Raw genomic sequence first — 20,947 nt, 5'->3', positions numbered from 1 at the left:
ATGGTTCCGTCTGTTGACAAGCTTTATGGAGATGCCCATTTCCTTTTCCCCTAAGACTTGGAACCTACCCACACAGTGGCAAAACCACTAGTAACTGGTTGGCTGACCATGGTATTACTGTGTTACTGTGTTAGCCCATAGAGAACCTATGGAGTATTGTCAAGAAGAAGATGAGACACACCAGACCCAACAATACAGACGAGCTGAAGGCCACTATCAAAGCACCAGGGGCCTCATTTATCAACCGTACTTACGCACACATCTGTGCGTAAAGTAAGGAGGGCGTAAGAACATTGCCACGCAAAGTATGGAATTTTTTTTTTGATCAAGGTCTTTTTATTGGTTTTTACATTTTACAGATAAACAAACTCAAACAACCCCCCCACCCTCCCAGATACCAGACATATGCATACAAATATTACATAACCAGACATCCGTAAAGAAAAATACAAAAAATAATAATAAAGTAAATAGAAATTATACAAATGAAATTGTTTACATTGTCATATTGTCAGCTTCCATTCCCTCAACAAAAGTAAAAAAAGGCTGCCAAATATTATAACATTTCTCAGTAGACCCTCTAACTGTATATCTGATTTTCTCCAATTTTAGATGGCACATGACCTCACTGATCCAGAAATGTTTCCAAATTCTGTAAGTAAAGTCATTAGTTTTGGGAGACTTGAGAGGGGTTGGGACATGTACAATAACATGTTGTCAGCATAAAGTGAAACTTTGTGTTCCAGCCCTGCCCGCTGGATTCCTTTAATGTCTACATTTTGTCTGAGAGCTAAAGCAAGTGGTTCCATTGCAACTGCAAATAGCAATGGGGACAAAGGGCATCCCTGTCTTGTGCCGCGTTGTAGCTCAAAGTAAGTGGATACATTATTGTTAGTGCGCACAGCCGCCAACGGAGACGTATATACAAGTCTGATGATATAAGCTTATGGCCAAATCCAAATCTCTTCAATGTGCTAAACAGATAGTCCCATTCCACCCGGTCGAAAGCCTTTTCAGCATCTAATGAAATAAAGAATATTTATAAGTCGTCTGATGTTAGAGAAAGAATACCGATTTTTAATAAAGCCTGTTTGGTCAGGTGATATGACAGAGGGCAGAACTTCCTCCAAACGGCGCGCGAGGACCTTAGCAAGAACTTTGGCATCAGTGTTAAGAAGGGAGATTGGACGGAATGAGCCGCACTCGAGAGGGTTCTTGTCTGTTTTAAGGATTAAAGAGATAACTGCCTGTCGCATGGTTGGTGGTAGGGATTTCAATGAAAGAGATTCTTCAAATACTTTTTAACAATAAAGGGGAGAGCTGTTTTGAGAATTGTTTAAAGAAGTCTGTGGGGAAACCGTCCGGCCCCGGTGATTTGCCACCCTGCATTGATCTAATTGCTAATGTTATCTCCTCAGTTGAGAGGTCCTCCTCCAATTGATCAGCCACCTCAGGGTTAATGGAGGGGACATGTACATTTTCAAAAAAATCTTCCAACGAGGAAGGCTCTGCACTAGAGTCGGAGGTGTACAGTGAAAACAAGAATTAATTTTCCCCATGCTCATAGGATCCATGCCGCGATTTAGAGATAAGGTATTCAGCCTGCCGTGTTGACAGGAGATCAAACTCGGTCTGCAAAAATATACGCTTTTTCATTGTCTCGGCACAAGGCATATGGCTATATAGTCTGTCTAATTTAAGAATATCATCCGTCAGCTCTTTACGGCTTGCAGTGTTTTTCTTTTTCTTGATTGCGCAATATGAGATTATCTGGCCCCGTAAATATGCTTTTAGTGACTCCCATACAGTTAAAGAAGACATTCCTGGTGTTTGGTTAATCTCCAGGAATGATGCAATCTCAGAGGATATGAATTTAGTAAAAGCTTCTTCTGATAAAAGCAGAGAATTAAGTCTCCAGGGACGGTAAATGGACTGTGTATTAGGGATACGTATTTCCATAGCTAGAGGACCATGATCTGAGATAACTATTGTTTTGTAATCACACTTGGTTACAAGAGGAAGAAGTCTTTTATCAAGGAAAAAATTATCTATACGGGAGTAACTCTTATGAACGGGGGAGAAAAAGGAGTATTCTCTGGAGGTAGGATTGTGAAATCGCCACACGTCAGCAACGCCATATGATTTAAGAAATACTTTAATTGAACGTGCTGATTTAGACAGGGATGCCTTTTTGGATGAACTACGATCTAATACCGGGGAAAGTGTACAATTTGTGTCACCACCAAGAATAAGGTGGTGCGATGACATATTTGGTAGACGAGAAAAAATGTTTGAAAAAAACCCAGGGTTGTCCCAGTTTGGCGCATATATATTGGCCAAGATAACTGGTAAAGAGTAAAGTTGTCCCACTACAATAACATATCGCCCCAAGGGGTCAGCCTCTACACTAGTCATAGTAAATGGTGTGTTTCTATTAATAAGTATGGCTGCCCCTCTAGCTTTGGAATGGAAATTGGAGTGATAAAATTGTCCTGCCCAACTCCCTTTCAGCCGAAAATGATCCACTGTAAGTAAATGTGTCTCCTGAAGGAATGCGATATCAACATTGAGCTGTTTCAAATGTGAAACTACTTTTTTACGTTTCACTGGATGGTTGAGTGATGTAACATTCCAACTCACAAAGTTGACTGAGCAGCCATCCAACCCTCTGGAATTATAGTTGTCAGTCATATTTAGGGGAAAAAGTCATACATCTGAAACCTATACAAGCCACAACATGACAGCAATGACATATAAAACGGACACCTGACAGGGTAAGTCTGGTAAATAAAGTCTGGTAACATCCCCCCACCCCCCTTTACACCTACAAGAACATGGTGAGTACAATACCCCTTCAAAACAAATCCACACATGTAGTGCTTGTGTATGGGACACTAAAGAGCAAACCGCTCAGGCTCCCGCCGAACCCCCTTATATGGAAGTAACTCAGATGGCGCATTGTGATATTAAATAAAAAATTCTGCTCTTAAATAAAAAAATAAATCATAAAGAAAAAGAAAATTAGTCTGAAGACAATGGCAAAAGCAATTACATCTTAAGATGCATATTGTACGCTTCTCATAAAAAGCTCATAACAAAGGGTAACCAATAGGCTGTAGGCTACTGTTTATCAAAACAGGCTATACAAGAAAATAAGATGAGTTACAGTACATTAAAGTATTCTGTGTAATAAGGTAGACCTGGTACGATCAATATTTACAGCAACACAATTTAGGAAAATATTGTCCACACAAAGTTGCCCTTGAAATGAGTCAGAGCATCACTTACCCATGACTGAGGATGACCAACCCCACATGACAGCAGCTGAAGATAATGTAAACAAAATAAGTATTGCTCCATTGGGGTAGGTTTTAAGTTGGAATAACGTAGCCTACATAAAGCTCAGTCATTCAATTACTTTCAGGCCTCAGCAGAGATGATGTTCTTTTTAACGTAGCCCATCGCTTTTTCTGCATCGGTGAATTCTTTTTCTTTACCGTCATGTGTGATGCGTAGTCGGGCTGGGAATAAGATGCCGAACCGGACGCCCTCGCGTTTGTGCAGCAATTTCCGAACCTCCGTGAACGCAGCCCTGGCCTTGGCGACGCTTGCAGTATAGTCTGGAAATATGGCGATTGAGTCCCCGTTGAATCTCAGCGGAGCTTGAGAGCGCGCACGGCTCAGCACATCGACACAGCCTTGATAATAGTGGAGTTTAGCTACGATGGCGCGTGGTTTGCCATCTGGTCTTCTTGGACCCAGGCTTCTATGCGAGCGGTCCACAAGCACATCCTTATCCAGCTGTAGTGTTTCTCTCAGCAGCCTCGACACCGACACAGTAGAGCTTGATCCATCCGTCTCAGCTACTCCCAGAATTCTTATGTTGCACCGCCGCATTCTTCCCTCCATGTCTTCGCATTTGCCTTTTAGCCCAGTCACCTCCGTTTTCAAGTCAGCGACCACAGACTGCAAAGTTGTCACCTCGTCCGACCACGTTGATAGCCCGCCTTCCACTTATCCATCTCCGAATGGATCGCTGCTGTGTTGTTTATTATTTCCAACTTAACCGCTTGAATTTCGGTTTTGAGGGCATTGAAGTCCTCGGCGAGCGCATTTTTCAGTTCGGATTTAATCACCGCCGATATGTCCGCCTTTAGCGTGCGAAGAATGTCGGATTTCAAGGCTACTTCTCTGGGCTGGTTGAAGCGGGTGGAGTCACTCGAGATCGGGTGACGGTGGAACTCGGTGTCGGGGCGGTGTTAGGCCTAGTATCGAGTGATCCGTCGTACTGATATTTGCGTAGTTTTTCAGCCATTGCCTCACATATAGACACTTTTCTTGGTTCAGAAACAGGTTCAGAGCAGAATCACCAAAGTTTTTGTAATGTAAAGCGCGAAATAACTTAAAATAGCAGCAGTTCGGCGGGAGCTCAAGTCAAACACGTCCTACTCCATTGCCAGTCAAACTCCGCCCCTCGCAAAGTATGGAATTTACCAAAATGTACTTAGACTTATGAATGTGTGTAAATGTAAGCACAGCTCTGACCATGCTTACGAACAGAATCTAGTGGTAGAATAGCGATATTACAAGCACAAAGCAAAGCATTTAAGAGTTTCAACGTCTGCATTAACACTAGAGCCGCCAGCGTTCTCTTTATATCTATAATCGCCACACGCGTCAAATCCACCCGTGCATTTCTAGTGTAATATAAAGTCATACATTTGTTTGTTTAATCATCATCTGTGTTTTGGACCTCTTGTTTTATAATCTAAGTTTCTTTAAGAACACTGATCACGTTTCGTGGCGACTCAGTAATGAAACTGAAAGTAGATATAATATCGCCAATATATCAATGAAAAGAGATGGTCAAAACAGCGTCCAAATGAGCTAAAATCCTAAATGCAATAAATAGTTATATGGCACACTTATTTTTTAGGTAAGCTCTAATTGATTATTCATTAAATGTGTCACACGTTTACATGTTTTGAAGCGGTGGATCCCTCCGATGCTCTCTGTCTGTCTCACCTGACAGCACTCAGCTGTGAGCTGGACGAGCCGCGCTGACTTGCCAGTAGGGCTGCAACTAACGATTATTTCAATAATCGATTAATCGGTCGATTATTTTTTCGATGAATCGATGAATCGGATAAAAAAAAAGAAACATTTGTAAATGCCGCATCTTTATTCAAAAACTGAACATTACTTCAAATTCACAGTGCAGACTGAAGTGTCAAAACACCAGTTTATTGCTCCAACGTCCCGGAACTATTAAAAGTAATATTAAATTATAAAAAATGAATAATAAACTTAACTGGGATAACACAAAAAAAAAACATACAATGTATGATATACATTTATACAGTATAAGGGATGTCCATGTTAAACCAGTCAACCGATAATATTTTTAACCGGTAAATACTAACGGTTAAAAAAATTAAATCATCTTAATTTCTCTCAGATGACAGGAGATCGTTAATTTGTATTGATATTGATACCATTTTCAAGACTCCTTAACGATCCAAGTCTTTATTGATATCACAATTGATAATTTTCTATTATTTTGTTGAAATAGAACTTGTATTATTGCTTTAATTGCTGATATGATCATAGCTCAAGATAGGACATTAAACAGGTCATAATTCCATCTTTATTATCTATTTTAAATTGCTGGGAAAACAAGTTTCACCAAAATCTCAAATTTCTTTTTTTTTGTGTTGCATTTGAACACATCAATCATATTACTGAGCCAGCCTGAACACATCACAGTTGACATGTTTGCTACTTTTTTTAAGCTAACTAGCTCTATATCCTTCCGATTTTAACATGGAATTAAAATCTGGATCACTATTTTTAACTGGCGGGACTTTCTACACCGTTCGGTTGTGTGATTACTGCCGCTGCTTTGAATGACTGTTGATGCGCCGATGTCGACTCTCCGAGCCTGTCTGCACACCGTCTGCAGCAGCAGCTGACAGAGTTTTTTGGACTAGACGGATACTGAGTTGAAGGAGTTTTTTTTAACCCAAAGACAGCAAAGGTACAACACTTTTATATAGACCTGCAGTCCAGTGTTAGATATGACCAAAATACAAGCTGTGGCCGCTCACGCCCACAGCGAAGGCTCGCTGTGGGCGTGCATGAACCTGTCGGCGGCTGGATGTAAACAGTGCCGCGCCTGCAAGTGACTTATTAATCGCGCGACTCAACGAATCGATGACCAAATTCGTTGCAACAACGAATCGATTTTATCGATTCGTTGTTGCAGCCCTACTTGCCAGACTCGCCAATCACTCATTTCACTTAGTAACTCTAATGTTGTTAGGAACTTATCTTCATCTCTTATTTATTCTAAGAGTTTATGAATGACTGCAAGTAAAGTTGTCAGATCGCGGACCCCAAACAATGCCGTTGCCTTACAACTTGCTCGAAAATATCACATTTTCCCATGCAGCAAGCTTTCTTTTGTTTTAATGCCTGCACTAAGTGAGCCAATAAAAATATGTATTGCTTTGATTCAACCTCGTTTACAAGGGTTTCCATTTATGTGTTGGAGAAGTTACTTTTCGTTGCCCTCTTTGCCATTGTAGCGGAGAGGGATAAAACACATTCACATGGTTGATAAAGGGATGTTGTGACCATATATGGTTAATTGGAGGCGTTTCTGAATGCAAATGGTCTGAGCGTGAACGAGCATCGTATTTAAGAACATGTGGGATTTATCAAGATTGATGACTTACTGGTGTGCGTACGATAGGCCAGCGCACGTTTGATAAATACCGATTTTTGTGTACTTCAGCACATACTAAATTTCATTCGTAAGAGTGAATTTAGAACCTTTTCTACGCACTGTTGATAAATGAGGCCCCTGGGCTTCCTAACACCTCAGCAGTGCCACAGGCTGATAGCCTCCATACAATGCCGCATTAATGCAATAATTCATGCAAAATGAGATCCATGACAAGACAGACAAGTACTGATGGATTAATGAACATATTTTTCAGAAGGTCGACATTTCTGTATTATAAATTCTTAAAAAACAGAAAAATGGTAGTATTTAATATTCTAACAGAGATTGTGGATTTTTTATTTTCATGAGCTTTAAGATGTTATCAACACAGTTAAAACAAACGAGGGCTGAAATATTTAACTTTGTGTGTAATGAATCTAATTACAGGAAAGAAATTAACTTTTCCATGATACCGTAATTGTTTGAGATGCACCTGTATGTCAAAATAAATCAAATAAAAAACCCAATATTTGTATTAAACAACTCGTCTGTTTGTCGACTGTTTGCTGTCTTTGAAACAGTCGACTGAATGCACTTACTGGAAGTCGCTTTGGATAAAAGCGCCAGCTAAATAACATGCAATGTAATGTCTGCTCACTAGAGTTACCTCCATTGTCCTTCAGGGTAAAATTTGGATTGGCCGGATGATCAGCAGGCACATAGAAGGAAAACTTTCCATTTGCAAAGTTGTCCAGATCTGTTGCTCGGATGGTCTGAATCACCTGATGGAGAGAAAGAGAAGAGATATAAAGGAAGGCAACCAAGAAGACAAGCACTAAAGATAATCATGACAGGAGAGTGAAAAGAAATAGAGTTAAGTAGGAAACAACCCCTAGCAAGATAATGAACGAATAAAATAATAAAGTATTTCATCATCAAACACTGTCTCAGTTGACGTCAAGTCAGTCACCCAGTCTGATCTCTTGCAATTTCTTACAATCCATTACACAAAAAATCAAGTTAACTGGCCGTGAATTCCTGTTAGCACACCACAAGACAATCTAGTTGTGGTTATTTATGTAATATATCATCTTAACACTTACAAAGGGTTACATAGTGCTTAACAATGAAAAACAAAGCAGAACCTATTTCAAATAAGAAATAAGAAAGAAATAAGAAAGTACAGAAATAAAATAGGTAAAACAACTGAAGAAATAATAAAGCACAGAAACAGTGGTTGTTGAGCGGGGCTGGGGTAGTAAGGTTGGGTTTGGGTTTAATACGATGGTCTGTACGGCTATCTGGACCAGCAGCGGAAGCATCAACACGCTCAGCACTCAGAATCATTTATGGGTTGAAGAAGCTGCAGCCCTGCTGATAAATCCCCCGCTGATGGTGTCACAAACACAACACAAAGGCTACAAATCAACATGAATGGACGTGCATGTGTGTGTGTGTGTGTGTGTGTGTGTGTGTGCGTGTGTGTGTGATTGAGAGGATGAGTAGACTGAGAGGTGTGTGTGTGTGTATATATATATATATATATATTTGTGATTGTGGTTGACAGCTTAGCATGAGGCATGTTCACATTTGAAGATATGATTTGCTTTTGCCAATAGGGACAGTGAAAGAGGTTAACGACAAGTCAACGTGACCTGTAGTATTTGTGTCAGTTTTTTCCTCATGTTGTATGTGATGTTGTTCTGTTGTATATAACTTGTATCAATTTACTGGAAGAGGGGGAAATAGTGCATTTGTTGTGGATTAATCTACAATACGTAACCTAAACATCTCTCAAACTTGACAAGACAAAAGTCTATGGCTACATTGGAAACCTTGGTTCTGTCTTTACTCCAATCACTTCCTGTCTATAAGGCACCTGTCCTGGGGCCTCATTTATAAAGCTTTGCGTGGGATTCACGTGGAAGCTAGCGTACGGAAGAAATGTAGGATGTACGTGCGAACAAAAATATTCTGATTTATAAAACAGTGCGCACTCACGTTCTACGCCTGTTTCCCTTTATAAATCACAATCAACTCTAAATGTGGCGCAGCCTTTGCGGGCTTCACGTAACGCCCATATTTACCCATACCATAGCTGCCAAGTCTCACTCTTTGGCCGTGAGACACACGCAAATCAACCAGTTCACACTCTCACACGCCACACCTCAAATTTCTCACGTGGAGAAATTAATCCCCAAAATAACATTTGTTTTGCAGAACTTTTATTTTCAAATACTTATTTTGAAAAGCTAACAGACATGAGTGCCGTGACTTCCTCTTTCTGAACGCGCATTAACGTTATGCTTTGATGTGCACTGTGCATTCGAAGCGGGAGGCGAGCCCCCTACCTATACCTTCTCTTCTGAGGTGTGTGTTGATAGCCTGCCAAGTTACCGCTGATAAGAATTGTGTCCCCGCCGGCCGGTGAGCGCGCTTGCATCAAACATATTAACCCTTCAATTTCACTCAAGTAAATTCAGAAGCTCTTTGGATCGTTTTGTATATTGTTTTTTGGTAATTTAGTTTGAAAATTAGGTTTGCAAAGTAACAAATGGCTCATCCGCCAATAAAAATGCTTTTATTCTTCTGTGTAATGAAATGTAGCCTATGTATTGCACATTTATAGCACTTTTCATAACACAAATCAAGGTAGCCTAAGAGGAGGGACCAAGTAACCCAGATGTTTTATTTTAGCCTAGTAGTTTGCATTGGTGTTGAACTGTTCCCTAATTTTTTTTTTCTTTGAATAAAGCCTAATGCTGCTAGTAAAATACCATACTCAATAGTAGACATGATATAGAATAATTACCTTTATTACAGTTTAACCAAATGTTTTAACAATAGGCTACAGGAGCTATTTGAAAGCACTACACATGAATTGAATGCTATTCAATAACATTTGTGTCAGCGAAACCGTGAATGTTCTCTTTTACTTTACATAAAAATGAATGCAGAAAAGGCACACATTGCTTCATAAAAATTCACCAGAATGCAGGAAATTGAAAGTGTTTAATGCTCAAAATGTTCTGGGGGGGGGGGGACTCCCAGACCCCCACTTATAATGTGTCCACACCCAATGTTTAATTAAAACCTGTCATACGACTTTGCAATTCATGAATTAGTTTATTTTAATAAGATTGTTGATGTTTTATCACATTTTCCAATTGTCTTTATTTCTGATTTATTATGAACAATATGTAAACTTGCAGGACACTAGCAAAAATTATTGGGTGGGAGAGAGGACACGGTTTTGGGTCCCTCGGCCAAAAAATCTCACTCCAAACTTTTGGTGAAACTTGGCAGCCCTGCCCATACATAGTCATTGACACGCCCAAATTAATATAATTTACTGAGTGCATGAAGGCGGTAGTGGCAATCGCCGACTGAAAGGGAAATGGAAAAATAGACTCCACACAGTGTGGATCACTGCGGTCACGCTGAAGTACCCGTTGGAGAAGTGGCGACCAGGGAAATATAGTTTGGTGGCACAGTGTGAGGGTAAAGGCGTCAGAGTGCAGCCTGTGGCGATCTCTGTGAACGCTGTGGTCGAAATATAAAGAAGCGATCCGACATAAAAGTGGACGCAAAAAAGTGCATATCCTCACACAGCAGTGTCCCACGAGCGGGGGACACTGAGACCCCCCATGAGATACAGATTCGGAGAATTCATCCCGGTGCAGTGACGGGCGGCGGAGGGTTAATAATAAACTTTACAGTCCCTTTCAAAACACAGTTACGACGTGCTTAAACACAAAGAAAAACACATAGATAAAACGGACTAAAAACCGCGAAAAATTTGCACAGTATGTGATGTACAGTAGGCTTATGATTAGTGTATGAAACTGTGCACTCCTGTCTGCCTGACTGAGGCATCGAGAACAGTGTCAGTGTAAAAGTAATAGGTTGTATTCCACCTCAATATTATCAGAATTAATCCAATAACATGCAGAGCTTATTCAAAAGTTTTTTTTGTTTTTTAATTTGCACTCATGTCTCCGTTTATAGGCTATTTAAGATCCTAATTCGTTGTGTTTTTTGTTGGTATCACTCCATGGAAAAATCCGTGGAGGCATTTTTTTATTAGTTGTAAGAATGGCTTCATCGGTTTTGCATAGGAACTCCCTATATAATAGACCTACATGGCTTATAATAGGCCTATATCTGGATTCATTTTACACAAACACATTCGTTCTCGCACTTCATACATGTGCCGACGGAGTCGCCGTTTCTCCTTTCTCCACTTTCTGTGCGTACGCATGGGTCAGAGTTTGCGTGGAGGACCGCACATCTTCCCGTCAAGTTTGCTTTTTATAAATCCCAATGTTTGCGTAGAAATTGGCGTGGCCCTCTTCTGGGCATACGCCACGTTTATAAATGAGGCCCCTGGCATGGAATCTCTTCACTCAGAGAAACAAGCCCTGCCTTACAATCCAATTACTTACATGTTACTTAGTATGGTAATAAAAAATATTTGAACCCTAACCTTAACCCTAACCCTCTGGCTTCAGGCATGTTCACCGGCTTCTCTAGTATGTGCAGCCATGATGAAACAATCCATACACAGCAGTGGGTTCTTTCTGGACAATATTCCATGTTGATGTCCCAAACACCAAACACATCATCCAATGGCGTGGAAACTCCCCAACAGAATGTTGCTACATTTGGATGAAAACTTAACCAAACCGTGGACCTTCACAAGCTAAAGCATCAACATGATAAGGAGGACAAAAACATGTGTTGCTAGTGGTAACCCAGTTGGAGAAAAATCAAGGGAAAAAACAACAACAACACCCTTTGAATGTCATATTGTGCTTCATAATATTTATGAGACCCTTAGAATTTCAGACGCCGTGGTACATTTAATGTTCACTAAAGGAATGAATGATGTGCTTTGTTCCCAGTCTGTTATTGCATTTCCAAGTCAAAATTGTAAACAAGCCGTTGAATAGATGGTGCCATGCAGACGACAAAAAGTGTTTTCAAAGTTTTTAGTTAATCATATTTTAAAGCGGCTACGAGTAACATTTAAATATCTTTTAAACAGCCTCATGTTTCCTTTCATAATCATAAATTACCTTTAACAGCAAACGAGACCATCAGTTTAAAGAAAGACGTTTTTATATAGTTTTTATTAGGGGAGAACGGGGTAATTTGTCACACGGGTTGGTTGTCACAATCGTTATATCTCGGAACCAGAAGGCGCTGTCTGTGAAATTTTGTTATGTAAATATCCAGAATTGGGATCAGAGGTCACCTACATAGTCTTCCTTGGAGTTAGACTGCTGAATTTGAGGTAGGACGACTGTTTGTGTTTTTCATGTCAAATTGAAAATATTTAGCACCTCAGTATTTTTCTTCTAGGCTTTTACACAATGGGTTTATAACAAAACACTTGTTACCCATACAAAGTGTGAAGGGTAAACTATAGTTTAGTTTGTGGTTAGCAAGCTAATTAGTTGTCAGATGGTTGTTGGCCTTGATGCTAGCAAGAAATTCAAGTTGGGGTTGGTCGTCACATTTTTTGGGGGTTGGTTGTCACGTTATCTCAAGGCTGCAGCCAGAAAAGGAACCCAATAACAAAATAAATTGTCAAGCTGTATCCTCACTGACACCCCAGAGAAGGAAAGAATAGAGCTAGAAAAGGCAGCTAGCATGCAAAAAAAAGGGCAACAAAATCAAAACAACCCAGTGCATCCCAAACTCGACCAGCTGCCAAGGCTACAGTAAGTTATGTAGGCCTATTTGTCAACTTGACAATGCAATTAAACTTTCAAATTTAGTTCTACTTTCTTGCCTTCTTTTTAAGATTATTCCCATTAAGATAACATTGTGACAAACAACCCCATAGTGTTTGACAACCGACCCCTTGATGGGGTTGGTTGTCACAATGTGTAAGGGTGTCTTTGATGATTAATTTCTTCTTTATTACAATAAGATAGAAAAAGTGAGGGGTTCACATTTCAAGCCAACACCTTAAGCTTCAATTTAATGTAGGAATGACTATTGAAAGATGTTTAGGTGATAAGCAATTCTCACTAGAGTAAAGTGTGCCTACTTACCCCGTTCTCCCCTACTGCTTTTGGTCTGGTCGCACACCCAGTCCGATTTTCGGTTTGCGCGTAATTGCTCTATGGTCACATATCCGTATTGGTCGCAGATTTCAGTGTGGCGCAGCAACGCGATTTGAGAAGCCTATCCCTCCAGGTGAGGGAAGGGGAGCGGGAACCTTGTTTGAGACAGTTATTTGTCGTCATAATGACTGATAATGGGGCTGAACCATCAAAGAAAAAAAAGAAAATGCAATGAAGAAAAGCTAAAAGGGAGAGTGATATAGGCTACGGACGGAACGAGGGCGTTGCCAAGCAACGTGTTTACAATTTCACGGGAGTGAACTAGACTGCAGTGTTTACTCCTAAATGAATGAACGGTTGGTACTGACACAGTTTGCTTTGCTTCACCATCATCAGATGACCATTATTCATCTGAAATAGTCATTATTTACAACAACATAAACACATTACCTCATCGTGATCCATACTAACTGCCGTCTCTCGCTTTCTATGAGGACACGTAATCTTTCAGCTCCGTGAGAGAGAGTAGTTAGGTGACACTGCTGCATCAACTCATTACAATCAGGTGTGTGTAGCACTTACTGGCATTAGTTGATGCAGTGTCACTAACCACTCTCACGGAGCCGAAAAGAGTCCGTGCCCTCACACTTTCAACACACGGACATGCACTATATTGCGCGGCGCCCTTCTCAGTTGACACTCGCACGCTTGGCACGAGCTAGAAAACAGCTTTGCGACAGCGGGCGTCATAAAAATACTACCGCTTTAGTCCTAAGGGGCCGCCAACGGACCATGTTACTCGTAGTGGCTTTAAGGTCATTTCATACTCCAGTTGCAGTGGCAGTAACAAACACCCACCCTGCGTTCCAAATATCATACTCCTTCTTTTTGCTATTCTCCATACTGCAGCTGGATCTAGTTAGCATGCAGTAGGCATGCAATTGGGAGATACTTTTACTTATTTATTTCATCATAACATTGCGCCTCGATCTTGCCTCTTGCTTTTATATCCATCTCAGCCCAGGGGCCTATTGCATAAAACTAGGATAAGGGATTAACCTAGGATATTTCGGTTATCCTGGCTTGCGTTAGCCATGATCCGGTTGCATAAAAGCGGAGGGACATAAGTTACCATGGAGATTTATCCTTTACGTTTAGCCTGGTCGGGACCAGGCTAAACGTAAAGGATAAACTTATTCTGTTGCCTGATTGGCTCAGTCAGCTGTCACTCCGATCTGAAATCAAGGTGTTTAACAGTTATTCCTTGATCTTCTGTGTATTGCTTTATTTACATTAGCCTGTTTTAAAGGGGACATATTATGCAAAAACTCGGGTTTAAATGTGTATTTCCGAGGTCTACTAGAAAAGGTTTTAATGGTCTATTGTACAAAAAGCCCATTAGTTTTCTACCAATGCCCATTTCTTCATTGCCTTTTCAGGCCTTTTTTGGCCTCTCCCTAAAAAATTTGGTTTTGACATCTACCCCCCTCCTATCTACATGGGCGTGCATGCACCGCCCTGCTCATTTACTCTATACCTACCTATATGGGCATGGCACACGCCCAGCTGTCAGTTTTGTTTACTTTTGGCCAATGCAGCATGGAGATCGATGTTACCATGTTTACCTTCATTTCTACAGCAAATATCAGCACACTTATCACTTCTAAACCAAAAGCTTTACAACTGAACCTGGTCAGGCAGGAGTCTGAGCTTAAAACTGTGAAAATTGCATCAAGATTTCTGGTTTCCCTGACATTATCCTCAGGTAAATACAGTTTAAATATGTCACAGTCAGTAACAGAATATGAGCTAAGTATTTATGAATAAACTCTCTAAACTTGTAACATACAACGTTTTATGTATGTCTCTACAGGTTAAACTGGGGAATGATCTACAACCCAGTGGAGTGAAAAAGCTTTGGTTGTGAAGCCATGCTGTAAATGTACAGTAACGTGGCAGGAACGGAATGTATCATGTCAAGATCCACTTGTAAAAAAAAATATATATAGAAACAATTACAGTCAGAGCTGTAAATTATCTGACACCCTTTCAATATCTAGTAGGTAATGTATCATTTGTATTGTGATCACTCATTTATAATAAAGTTTTACTGTTAAAACATGTATTGTGTTGCTTACTGTCACTGTTTGCTTCGTGTAGTAAAGGATTACTTGAAACTCACATTTTCATAGTCAGGATGTTGGACTAGTTTTCAGACCGATCTACATGCATTGACTTATACGTTTTTTAATTCAACCCTTTATCTCTCTGAAGATGTTTTCTTTGAAACAGTATCATTACATTTTAAAATGACCAAAACTTAAAAATAAAGCAGTTTATTCATAGCCAGTGAAATGGAAATATAAAGTGTACATAATTCAAACAGAAGCAAAGCCATATTGTATGTAACTGTCCAGTTGTTGCTGGTGGGCCCTGAAGAAGACCACCTGTTCCACCCAGTGAACAGTCCTCTGATGGAACAGATAGTGTGACGGTCCTTGTGGGTCAACGCTCCGTTAGGTCACCCAGATAGCTGTAAAACATGGCACATTCAATGTTACATCATGTGTAGCCTACATACATTATACATCTGTAGTTATGGCAAAGCTACAAACTAATGAAAATATATTTTTTCTTCCATTATTAAATAAGATGGGCCACTAATAAGTTCAGTATAGCCCTTGCTCAAGAAGAAACGAGTTCTGAGTGATACTGTGTGCTTTTTGAAATATAATGGACAGGAAACAAACAGCAGCAGAGGCAACTTACAGTAGGCTATTCCTGTCTATTATATGACACTGGAGATGTAATAGGCCTACTGCTGCATGTACCACGACTGCTTGCATAACTACACACTGTCAACAACAAACAAATACTCTTCAGTTTCCAACACACCATACAGTTTCACCGTCTGTTTTCACACAGGGGCTGTCACGGACAGACTCACAGATCTAACCGTTGGCATAAAAGCTAACGGGCGCTAACGCTAACTACTTAACCCAGAGACATTCTCTCGTTTCAGTCGGCGTTGGTTATTATAGGAGGGATAAATTAAAGCACATTACACACATTGAACTCATAAACGGACAGATTTGTTTTTAAATAGGACTACTTACATTTCCAGAGGAGAGATGGTGTCTCTCTGTCTTCCAGGCACAATCTCCTCCACACTCCAGTATAACAGCAGATCACACTAGATTGCCAACCTTTGCTGGGCATAGCCAAACAAAAAATGAAGTAAATCCATTCAGCCCCGGTCTGCTTCGAGGCTGGGGTGTGATGGTAGCTTGAGGATGAGCTAACACTGCAGCTTGCTTCTCCTCTGTTGTTGCATGAGCGAGTGGAGGCTCAGCTGTGTGTGGTTACCAACGGGGCGTCTTGATTTGCCAATCAACTACCGAGTTTCTGGTAAGCTTTCCCGTGGCTTTTATGATAATGAAAACCGACCGGTTACGTCACCAGTCTGTGTTTTTTGGAAGAAACCTTCAAATCCCCCTTTTTTCTAAAAAAGCATCCCTGAAGAAACTGACACATTTGTTTTTTTGAAGCTTGTGTGTGCTGGTAGAGACCCCAATAACCTAAAAGGGTGCCCAAACACCTGCAATGTTTTGTTTTTCATAATATGTCCCCTTTAAGGTACCACATAAAAGACTGCATTGTCATTTAGTTAAATAGTTATTTTTTTAAATTGATTTAACCTGAACCATTTATAATTAGATTAAGATGCAATGATATAAATTATAATAATTTATGTGATAGTCTGTTCATATTGCAGGCTATATTTATACAATTGATTATCGATGGCAGATGACGTTGCAAGTGTGGGTCAAATACAATCACTTTGTACTTATATATACAGTATCTCACAAAAGTGAGTACACCCCTCACATTTCTTCAAATATTTCTTTATATCTTTCCATGGGACAACACTGAAGAAATGACACTTTGATATAATGTAAAGTAGTCAGTGTACAGCTTGTATAGCAGTGTAAATTTACTGTCGCCTCAAAATAACTCGACACACAGCCATTAATGTCTAAACTGAAGGCAACAAAAGTGAGTACACCCCTGAGTTAAAATGTCCAAATTGGGCCCAAAGTGTCAATATTTTGTGTGGCCACCATTATTTTCCAGCACTACCTTAACCCTCATGGGCATGGAGTTCACCAGAGCTTCACAGGTTGCCACTGGAATCCTCTTCCACTCATTCATGACAACATCATGGAGTTGGTCGATATTAGAGACCTTGCGCTCCTCCATCTCCCGTTTTCAGAAGCCCCAAATATGCTCAATAGGGTTTATGGCTGGAGACATGCTTGGCCAGTCCATAACCTTTACCCTGAGCTTCTTTAGCAAGGCATTGGTCGTCTTGGAGGTGTGTTTAGGGTCATTATCATGTTGCAATACTGCCCTGCGGCCCAGTTTAAGAAGGTTGAGTGCACGTTTTCAGCGTCATACCAAGAGGTTGGCTTTGGAAAATAGACATATGAATACTGCCAGCATTGCTGCAGGTCTTGAAGGGGTTGGGGGTCAACCTGTCAATGCTCAGACCATACGCCGCACTCTGCATCATACTGGTCTGCATGGCTGTCGTCCCAGAAGGAAGCCTTTTCTAAAGATGATGCAAAAGAAAGCCCACAAACAGTTTGCTGAAGACAAGCAGACTACGGACATGGATCACTGCAACCATGTCCTGTGGTCTGATGAGACCAAGATAAACTTATTTGGTTCAGATGGTGTCAAGTGTGTGTGGTGGCAACCAGGTGAGGAGTACAAAGACAAGTGTGTCTTGCCTATAGTCAAGCATGGTGGTTGGAGTGTCATGGTCTGGGGCTGCATGAGTGCTGCCAGCAGTGGGGAACTACAGTTCATTGAATGCTAACATGTACTGTGACATACTGAAGCAGAACATGATCCCCTCCCTTCATAAACTGGGCCGCAGGGCAGTACTGCAACATGATAATGACCCCAAACACACCTCCAAGACTACCACTGCCTTGCTAAAGAAGCTCAGGGTAAAGGTTATGGACTGGCCAAGCATGTCCCCAGACCTAAACCCTATTGAGCATTTTTGGGGCTTCTTAAAACAGGAGATGGAGGAGCGCAAGGTCTCCAGTATCCACCAGCTCCATGATGTTGTCATGAATGAGTGGAAGAGGATTCCAGTGGCAACCTGTGAAGCTCTGGTGAACTCCATGCCCATGAGGGTTAAGGTAGTGCTGGAAAATAATGGTGGCCACACAAAATATTGACACTTTGGGCCCAATTTGGACATTTTAACTCAGGGGTGTACTCACTTTTGTAACCGGCAGTTTAGACATTAATGGCTGTGTGTCGAGTTATTTTGAGGGGACAGTAAATTTACACTGTTATATAAGCTGTACACACGCTACTTTACATTGTATCAAAGTGTCATTTATTCAGTGTTGTCCCATGAAAAGATATAATGAAATATTTGAAGAAATGTGAGGGGTGTACTCACTTTTGTGAGATACTGTATATGTACTATATTGAGGTGCATCTAAAACAAAATTCAATATCAATGAAAAATTCCATTTTCTGTACTTTAATTCAAAAAGTGAAACTTAAATATATTCTAGAAATTCATTACACATGAAGTGAAATTAATCTAGAATAAACATACTTTTCAGAAGGTCGACATTTCTGTATTATAAATCCTTTTTCTGATTGGTTGTAAGTAACATTCTAATATTTTGAGATACTGGATTTTTTTATTCCATGATCTATCAATCATCCAAAAAAAGGCCTGACATATTTCACTTTGTGTAATGAATCTATGAAAGTTTCACTTTTTGAATGGACTTTCCATGATATTAAATTTTTTAGATGCACCTGCAGACTGCTCACTGTCAACTATTTTATCATAAAACAATGCAGGGACATCAGGAACAGTCGGCAGAGAATACATCTTCTGTATGAAATGAACTGCCCCCTCACTTACGGTTTAAACTAGCAAGGCATTGTGGGAAAATGGGCCGTCTTTTCCATTTTTCCATCAGTAAATCTGTGTTCGATCTTTGGGTCTACTTCTGAAAGCTGTGGGCTGGCACCAGTAGCGGCCTTAGCTATGTTTCAACCCATTCAATTGAATGGGGCCCCGCCCTCTGGGGGGCCCCCAAGCCCCCTTAAATTTTTTTTTTTTTTTTTTTTCTTTTTTTTTTTTTGATAAATAATTCTTGAGCAGGCTACCGGGCCCTAGGCCTCATAGTAACTTTTCATGTTGCATTGTCAAAGAGCTCAGTCACTCATGTCAATAACAGGGTCCAAAAAGGAATAAGCCTAAATATAAGGAAACAAATCATCATGGGCCCCTCAACTAGTAGGGGGAGAAATACAAAAGCATAAGAAAACAGCATTAGTAGCTCTGTCTAAGGGGCTTCATGATGAGCCTTTAGGGCCCCCACACACATACAGTAATACGATTTCTATGTGTAAATTCTATGCTGTTCATAAAAAGTAGCTATCCACCCTGTATCTGTTGAAATGAGTCTCTCCATCATAGAACATGAGTCTGCAGACCAATCTACTGTTTTTACAGTAGCAGAGTAAAGAGTGCTGCCTGATTAAGAAAAATCTGAAAAATAATGTTCCTGCTGCATCTCAGGATTTGATATAGCCTCTAAATGTTCCCCTCAAAGTGCACCAGATTGATGCATTTTAATTCAAAAGGCACAAATTTTCTTCCGGGGGGGATGCCCCCGGACCCCCCAACAAGGACCAGGGTCCCTACCACAGTATCCCTAAATCCTGTGAGAAAAACTGACTTCATTAATATGATTTTACCATTAATTGTATATGTGCTGAAAAGTCAGTGTACCTGACTGGATAGGTAGGAGTGGGGGGGCCCTTTAAGAGTCTGCACCCAGTGGCCCATCATCTCATAAAACTCTACAATCTGTTTTCTTTTTGCGGGAAGCATGCACAAGCATGCACAAGAGATATGTATTAAAAAAATAAAAATAAAATTAAGATTTTTTTTTTCAAGAAAATACAAAAAAAGTGGGGGGCCCCACACTAGGTCTTGAATGGGGCCCCCAGATCGTTAAGGCCGCCTCTGGCTGGCACTTAACAGAATTACTTACACCTGGGGCCTATCCGAAAACTTTTTTTTGCATAGGAAATTTCCTTTCCTATCGAGATGAACCGGAAGTACTCGGCAGATAGGTGATCCGAATTCCCAAAATGCTTAGGAAAGGCATAGGAAAGGAGCCTCGATTCATCCTTTAACCCTCCTTTAGCATAGGTTACTCCTGACCAACCTATGCTAAAGGAAAGGAGATAGTGGTATCCCATAATCCTTTACGGCGTCAAGATTTAAAGCAACAGGCCACCGCCGGAGTTTACCGACTCTACACGAATACAAACGAGAGGTAAAACAGAAGAGAGGAGAGGAGAAGAGAAGAGAGGAAGATTTAACTCGGCTAAAACAAAATACCCCCCTCCCCTCTCCCCCATTAAGATAATAAAGAACTCATAAAAGACCAACATCATAATAGTTATTTTCGTAGCACATAATTTACACCATAAGAAAAGAAAATACCAACTTCACATTTAATGAAGTTACTGGGGGCAGTTCATTTCAACATCAACATAAGTGTAGCCTCTTTTTATTCCACATGTCAATTGGGATATATGGGAGTGATTCTCACTCTGTTGGCGACAACCTGATTAAAATCAATATGAAAAGAACGCATGGATCAAACGAGCGCTTGTTGTAGTCCATTTTCGGAGAATAGTGTAGTTTCATGCTAGACTCACGTCAGCAATACTCGCCGTCGCGCAATGACGTCGGTTAGGAAAAGTGGAGTCGAATTCATTTGAAACAGCGCTGTCCTTTCCTATGTTCGATAGGAAGCACCTTTCATCTCTCCTTAACCCCGATGACGTTTAGGGGTTAAGGCATAGGAAAGGAGGCTTATAGGTTAGGAGATTGGACTTTTCGGATAGGCCCCTGGCTTGACAAAGCAGCCCCTTTACATCCTGGATTGGCGTTTATGCAATTGACTAATCCAAAGTGCCCAGGCTAGACTTTGTCAAGGCTGGCTTTATCAATCATCCTGGATGTCTTTATTCCACTTTTATGCAATAGGCCCCTGGTTGTTTTCGAACGGAGTGACGTCACTTC

At 40.6% G+C, this 20,947-nt stretch overlaps 2 protein-coding genes across 6 annotated transcripts in view; one reads left to right on the top strand and one right to left on the bottom strand.

Annotated features, from left to right (window-relative positions):
• LOC307256063 (cadherin-18-like) overlaps positions 1–20,947 on the bottom strand; it is a gene marked incomplete at both ends in the record, with an annotated part of 184,029 nt that overhangs the window by 14,302 nt on the left and 148,780 nt on the right. The window contains 1 exon segment of the mRNA XM_080034929.1: positions 7,395–7,509. Coding sequence (XP_079891055.1) covers positions 7,395–7,509 — 115 coding nt within the window.
• The window catches only part of atg10 (ATG10 autophagy related 10 homolog), a 341,626-nt gene that overhangs the window by 228,383 nt on the left and 92,296 nt on the right, over positions 1–20,947 (top strand). The window lies entirely within an intron of this gene.

The sequence above is a fragment of the Ammodytes marinus genome (assembly GCF_949987685.1).
Source record: "Ammodytes marinus genome assembly, chromosome: 9".
NCBI classification, from domain to species: domain Eukaryota; kingdom Metazoa; phylum Chordata; class Actinopteri; order Uranoscopiformes; family Ammodytidae; genus Ammodytes; species Ammodytes marinus.
Note: the sequence above shows the minus strand (reverse complement) of the source record. Positions and strands in the feature narration are given on the sequence as shown.